The following is a 7,542-nucleotide window of genomic DNA, read 5'->3' as shown; positions in this document are numbered from 1 at the left end:
TAATGCCCTCTGGCGGGGTGCAGAAACTTGGCAAAAGGAGGGCTTGAACGGGAGAAATCGTGTATTAACAAGGCGATTCACGTGCCGTTCAAGCCCTGCTATGTGTTTTTCATATCCATAAACTGGTCCACGCGCAGTTACTTCCCATTATCATTGGATTCAATGAAGTTTGTTAATAATTCCAGCCTTCGACGACTTTCCAAGCATAAATGGGAAACTGAATAAGCACCAGTTTCCATGCACTCTCTTGACAACAGCTTTATTGGCAACGTCAATGAAGTTAATGTTATTTGCTAAACACTTTCAAAAGACTATGCTGTAAATGTAAGTGTTTATGTACCTTCAACGTCCCTGCTGTATGCTTGAAATACTTCAGTGATAATATATTGGCAGTATTGACTGTCTTTGAACCGTATGACGTCATATGACATAATCGAATTTTTGCTACTGTACTCGGACATGATCATTTGCGGGCGCTCTCAAAATTCGTTCATGTCCGAGTGCGCCCGAAGATGATCATGCCCTCGAAAACTTTTATTATCCCTATAATAAAACATGTTCCATTATTGTTAATATACAAGTTCGTACTGTCTGAAATATACTATCACATATTTGACAGTTTTGTTCTGTGGGTCCTGCTGCGACTACCTCTGTGTGCGGACCGTTATTTTTCATCAAAAATAATTAAAGATTATTAAGTATTCCACAAAAGAATAAATTAAAGACATATCTGAAAGTTAAATTGCGCTAAAACCTAATGACCGCCCGCAACGAAAACGTTCGACAGTCCCAGTTTTGTTGGAATGTAACTATTAGTACACTATATTTAAACAGAAACAGAGTACTGTGTGCATTGTTTGATCTTTCATGCTGTTGCATAGTGTTATTCAATACACCGTTGAAATCATCGTTGGATACCTTTTCTCTTTGTATATATATAAGGACCAACAAAATTGTTCAAGCACCTGTGCTTCAATTATTCTGGACCCGCTGCATAGCAGTTAACAACATCATATCATCAAATATTAACTTAGGCATACCTGGTAATGTGGGTGTACGTCCTCTTCTCCGAATCGATTCCATCCGATTGATTGTTAAACAATTAGATAATTACTGTATTTCGCACTCAAACTATGCGTGTAGTCCCCCATGGTTGCTTCTATGTTATGCCGCGTTATGGTAACCGATGGCATTATGCTGCCTGCGTTTACACTATGTTCCCGGCGACCACGGCAATCACGTTTCGGGCCACCGTGGAGGAAACGGGATGAACGTGTAGGGGAACGGGATAGCCAAACGTAACACAACGGGGTTGCCATGCCAAAATTTTAAACTGTCAAAAAATTTGCCACGGCAGCCACGGCGGAAATGAGAAACGTGATAGAACTTTTTAAACGCAACAAAACTTTACAGTACGTAACAGGCCGCGTAGCAGGCCGTAACAGAACCCGAAAAGGGTGCGTAGTACGTACGGTAGGGTACGGGAATCCTATTCATACCCCGACATGTTAAGTTTATATCAAGGTTTGATACGTTTTGTCAAGATTACCACGGCAAGCTAGGATAATTGACAGCCGTTTTGCTACGTGTTTATTCCGACCCGTTACGGCGTGCTGCGTTTTGCAGACATGCGTTACGGCCAGTTGAGTTATTGTATTGTCTGACACGATTCGCGCGGTCTGAAGACGAGTATATAAAATGAAGCACAGAATGTCCTGATTCTGGTTATCGTTCGGAGGAGGGCATGGTGGCGGGAACCCTATTCCAGACTGTTCAAGAAGTTCACAAAGTTCAGAGTCATTACAGATTTGGGTATCAGCCACATGTCCAACTCCACCGACTTCAATCCATATGAAACGATACTGGGCATCTACTTATGCAAGGAGATGGATACTGTAAAAATCAATTCTAGTCGTGGTACAGGGAACCTGTGTTTGGTGGCTTGCTGATAGCAACATGCTTCCTGTCTAGAGCCCCCACTGCATGTGGCAAATTCCACTTGTCTTCAAATTCCTGGGAGATAGATCTCCACTCATCGGGTGTCACAGGAACGGTGAACACTTCGTCTTTGTAGGCCTGAACAATAGCGCTGCATACTTCAGGAACCAAATGACAAATTGCTGCCTTTCTGCAACGAAACGCATAGGAGAGTGACGAATAATTGTCCACTGTAGCCAAATGCCTCAGAGTCAGTGGCAGTTTCGATCCAGGTGTAAGGGCAGCGCGAAACTTCGTATCTTGTCTTGAGATGACATGAGATATCCTTTCAAGGATCTCGTCGAATAGTTCTGAGGGCATCCTCGGATAATTATGGAAGGTGTTGATATCTTCGTTGCGGAGTTCCCTGGTAAGAAATGCATCAAAGTGCCCTTGCTGCTGCTGCCTTCTAGCTTTCGATAGCCATGGAAAAATCCACAGGGACCTTGGCCTCCTTCGTCTTTCCCGGACTTTGTGCTTCTTCCAGCTCTTTACAACGCAAAGATTGTATTAATGCTGAGAATAAGAAGGCAGACACAAAATCATCCTCGTCGTTCTCATCCATGTCTCTGGAATTATTTTGTTATAATAAATACTGTTGCTTGAGAGTTTTCTCTTATACCGGGAGCACAATCGTGCCCGAAACCTCTCGGATGTCCACGTATGATCCGCACGGTACCTTGACAGAACGTGACAAATGAATGACAAACGCAATGAACGTACGGGAACTTAACAGAAGGCATCGTACCTTTAAACAACATTTATAGATCCGTGGATGAAAACTAAGCGCACCGTCGAAGGGCCGCGCTTTCGCTTCGACGGCACGTCAAGGATACCTTGATAAACCGTGAGGAATTTTAGCCCAACCTAGCAAACTTTGGATTAAAGGTCAACAATTGCAACAGTCACACGGCGCGATACGTTTCCGGCAAACGGGACTGCCTTGGCTGCCGGGAACAAAATGTAAACGCAGCATTATAACGTGACGTCACAATTACAAAATGACGTCAACTTCACGTCACTAAGCTTAATGTGATGAGTGAAGATATGTGTCTTGTTCTGATAAAACTGGGCATAATACATGTGCGTTAATAGTCGTCCCAGATTAGCCTGTGCAGTCCGCTCAGGCTAATCAGGGACGACACTTTCCGCCTAAACTTGATTTTCGGTAAAGAGGGACTTCCTTGAAACTAAAAATACAATAAAAGCGGAAAGTGTCGTCCCTGATTAGCCTGTGCGGACTGCCAATAGAGGTAATCAAAGGGGCATTTTCACGTTTTAGTAAATTGACATAATAAAAACAATTGTTTCAGATTTGCAAATGTTCGTTTTAGTTGTGAGAAAACATAATACTGAACATTTACCATACTCTAAAATAGCCATTATATGCATCTTTTGACGATGTAAATTGTATTCTTGAATTTTTACTGGGGCTTTTTAGAGGTCATGTTTACATTTATCAATATAGAGCATTTAATGACAAACTTAAATACATACCAAAATCTGTGAAAAGGCTCCTTTAAAGGGCGAAAAACTTGCTGGAATAGATCTAATTGTGATTATCATGTAAAAATGAATAATCATCTATCTACTATCTTCGGATACTGTTGAACTCCCCTTTCGGGTTTTTTTAACAGATCGCGCTGTCATTGCAAGAAAAAGATTTATACCATATTTAAAATTAAAAGCAGCTGGTTCACAGATTTTCCTATTTGTGAACAGGGTCATGAAATGCTTTTACAATTGCAAATTTTTTAATGGTTTAAAAAACAATTATACCGACTTGGCAAATATAAAATAAAAACAAAGTGCCGGTCGGAACCCTCAACTGACATTATCTTCCACCTTAACAGCACTGCTTCTAAATGGAAGATTTTGTGCCCACGTGGCATTGACCTTTGACCCTAAAATCGCCTTTATCAAGGTGGCTGTTCTTCAAAGTGTATTCTCTTTTTTCGGCGTCAGCTGAATACGCCAGCTTTTCACCTTAGCCTGACCTTTGTTAGCGTCCAATAGAATTCAAATAAAACTTCCCGCGGCCAAGTACAGATGAATACACTTCATTGACTGCATTGGCTGATTTGATAATACCACTAGAACATTGGAAACATGTCCGCGTCTTTGTAACACTGTTTTACTGCGTGTTCAGCATGAAACAGTTTTATCTCTAATAAAAAGGTTTTATAGATAGAACAGTTTTACACTCAATCTCGACATCAATACAGTTTGTGCGTACATCTTTTATTTTCAGAGGATTTTCAGCGCGAGAACGTTGTGTACTTAAAGGCCATGTTCTCATATTTAGTACTGACTTCCATATTCCTGTCAAGATGTTATATGTAAAAGTATAAAGAGCAGTGGAAGCGATGCCTCACTTTAATGTGTTGCATTTCAACCCGCGAGGTATAAGGGGTCAGTTCGCGGTTAGTGTGTTTGAATGTCAGAGTTTATATACAGGTCAGACCTTCTGTGCTGTTCGGAGTTCGCGGTCAGTTATATAATAGTTATATAATAAAGACGCTATAGCGTGAACTAGGTGAACCAGAATTTTCTTTACCACCAGAAAGATGTGAAATGAAGATATCCAGCGATATTATTTTATGGCATGTCAATAATAGATTCTTAATGTGTTTTCAACAATACCATGATAAATATTATTTTTAATTAATTAACAAGAATTATTCCATCATATTTACTAATGTATTATTGCAGCATATTGACTAATGTATTAAGTATGAGCGCGATGATTCTCGATACTGTTAATAATCGAATCAAATACACGTAGCAATGCCCGATAAACCACTCAAACAGGTTTGTTCGAAGAACGCGCGTATACATATTTAAAATATGTACGGAGACTTCGCGTGTGGCCGGTTGACTTTGGTTTTCTTTTTTGTATCTATAGGTTTATGACCAGCAATATGTAATAATGTAAAATAAGCCGCGAAAACTCCGCATAACATCCCGTACTGCGTTTGATGCAGCTAAAAACTGCACAGAAAAAGATATTAGCTATCCTTGATCTCATTCATTTAAATCTTTACCTTCCATAAACTCCAACCACAATCAACGCCGTATATCTTTTTTAAAGATATTTCTTGTTTCCAATACTTAAATACAATGTTCATACGAAAAGTCTTCAAGGTACACGGAACTTGCGGATAACTGTTGACATCTCAGACCATACATGCCAGACGTCTCGATCTCGGCGGGACAGTCCCGCTTTTGGGCCCTTTGTCCCGATATGAGACGTTTTGTCCCGACATTCGATAAAAACAATATAAGGTCTATAAGTTCCCCCAAAAAATCGTTTTTTTGAGCTTTTTCTGGCTAAAACTTATCATCGCTAATCCCTTTATTGCCCCCAATTAACAACCCACTTCTACTACTCGAGTGAACTTGTGTTGTTTTTGACACCTTATCAGCGATTTATCGGCAACTTATTGATTTAATCAGCATTCACACCATGGTGTTTTTATGATAGGAGTCGCTAATTGCTATCGAAAGATGTATCGTACAGAAATTAACGCCACTTGCGTTTGTATTTCATGGCCCAATCAAGTCCAACGATACTTTTATCCTGTGTATTATACAACCTAAGGTGATAAATCCTGTCAAAACACCGATTTTGTACATCAAACAAATTGAATGATGACCAATATACATTGATGTTTTCAAAAATTACCTTTCGTTTTCGACTGATTTTCAGAAAATAGTTTGTACATATTGCATCAATCTAAATTTAGTCAATTTACGATTGATTGAATAAGAACAGTTATCGATGCACTCACATCGTGTCACGCCATTTACATATGTTCAAGGGGATATCCCTGTACCAATTGGATGTCAAATCGAGGCATACAGGGATACCCCTCATTTTAATTTATGGAGTGTGTTTACTCCCGGATAATGGAGAACGTCAGTGTTCACGAAATTCTGAACACACATTTATCGTCAAGATTGGGCAGAAATTTAGAGTTTTTGTAAGTAATATACTAACTGTTGAGTATATAGAAAAGGTGAAATGATTGATCGTTTTAAGTGTCCCGCTTTTTGGTAAAATGTCCCGACAATATTTTATGGAAAGTCCCGATTTGGACCTGGCAAATTATGGCATGTATGCATCTCTTTATGTATTGTCTAGTGCAACATAACCAGCATTACAGCCACAGGGGGACCACATTATACTTTTGAAAGTAACCGTTTAATTTACCGACCTTCATTTGTTAACTTTTCAATAGTTAACAGGTTGTTTAATTTGATGTATGATTTCCAAGACTTGCTAATAAAAGAATCATGGACGCTTGTCATTATAAAAAACATTACATCATCAAAAGTGTGCCAAAGTTTCACCACGCTTACAATTAAGTGGCCCAATGTCATGTCAAATCCCGCGCAGTTGTTACTAACAGCATTATATCTTAATTATCAACAGCAACTGCTGTCAACTAGCTACCGGCTTTTAAATTAACATTTGCTTTAACTGATCAATTTTTCGGTAAAATCTAAATATTATAATTTGCAAGTATATGTAAAAAGTAACTGGTAAGTAAGACACAATTCTCAATCTACCACTCAAACCAAAGCCATGTACATGTAGTTCTGAAATTAAAAGCGAGTCCAAATATATGGTACCTCACAAACTGTTTATATTGTTTAGCCTTATAGCTTTAAACCGTATTTGATGAAACACCAGCAGTGACTATACAAATTAATTAAAGTAACAATAATTTCTTTATCGGGACTTTCACGCAAGAAACAAATGAAATTCAACTGAAAAGTTAAGTCAAAGCGTATATTTCTTGTAATACCAGTACGAGTGCAACCAAAATATAGAATACATTTATTTAACTTATCAACAGAAAATTGTTTTCATTTTTTATGTTCAATTCATTAACCTATTTTTCATAAATAATATTATCATTCAACCTTAGAACGTTTTACATCTTTTTGCAATTCACCATGTTTTCTTTTCTCAGTCTGATCTACCTTCGTGTTCTGAATCAAAGAATCTTCACCAATCTCATAACTATCAACAGAACAATCACCATTTTTCCCATGTTCTTCACCAGCACCAAGGTTTAAGTCTTTAAACTCTTTAGAACTCTTACACACTTGTTCCAAATTCTTGTCAACCTTTGCACCCTTGTTTTCATCTGATTCTGCACCCACACCTCTGACACTTCTGCCTGTATCCTCCCCATCTACACATGTCCAGCTCTCTATCATTGCCAGTCTTTTCTTCAGCACTTCCTCCAAGTCTTCAACTGTAGCTGCCACGCCCTCTGTCAGACTTTCTTTAGAGCCATCAGCGGGTTCAGTTTGTTTCACTTTCAAATACTTCTTTTTCGTGTCCGCTGCTTCAATGTGCGCTCCATACAGGCTCTCATAGAATGGCTTCATGTGGTAAAGGAGATGTAATTGATTGGGCTTTATCTACAACAATATGATAGAACAATAAAATGCAAGTATATTTCCTCTATGTTTGTATTGAAACCAGTACTTTAAAAGCCTTTTGATGGAATATGCTTACCCATTACATAATTTCAGGCAATTAAATAATTT

At 38.8% G+C, this 7,542-nt stretch overlaps 2 protein-coding genes across 5 annotated transcripts in view; both read right to left on the bottom strand.

Annotated features, from left to right (window-relative positions):
* Positions 1-1,908: 1,908 nt before the first annotated feature.
* Positions 1,909-2,298, bottom strand: LOC127858664 (uncharacterized). The gene has a single exon (XM_052395870.1). It carries the CDS (start codon positions 2,296-2,298, stop codon positions 1,909-1,911), a length of 390 nt encoding a protein of 129 aa, XP_052251830.1.
* A 4,460-nt stretch (positions 2,299-6,758) lies between these two features.
* The window catches only part of LOC127858398 (zinc phosphodiesterase ELAC protein 2-like), a 30,381-nt gene continuing 29,597 nt past the window's right edge, over positions 6,759-7,542 (bottom strand). For all 4 annotated transcript variants that reach the window (XM_052395518.1, XM_052395521.1, XM_052395520.1 and 1 more), the window contains one exon: positions 6,759-7,413. In XM_052395518.1, the coding sequence (XP_052251478.1) occupies positions 6,898-7,413 (516 nt within the window). In that variant the 3' untranslated portion in view covers positions 6,759-6,897. The remainder of the gene's footprint in view (positions 7,414-7,542) is intronic.

The sequence above is a fragment of the Dreissena polymorpha genome, chromosome 14 (assembly GCF_020536995.1).
Source record: "Dreissena polymorpha isolate Duluth1 chromosome 14, UMN_Dpol_1.0, whole genome shotgun sequence".
NCBI classification, from domain to species: Eukaryota; Metazoa; Mollusca; class Bivalvia; order Myida; family Dreissenidae; genus Dreissena; species Dreissena polymorpha.
Note: the sequence above shows the minus strand (reverse complement) of the source record. Positions and strands in the feature narration are given on the sequence as shown.

What these genes read in the sequence shown, in the direction of transcription:
- LOC127858664 (XM_052395870.1), bottom strand. Translation starts at nt 2,298, where the DNA reads ATGCCCTCAGAACTATTCGACGAGATCCTTGAAAGGATATCTCATGTC.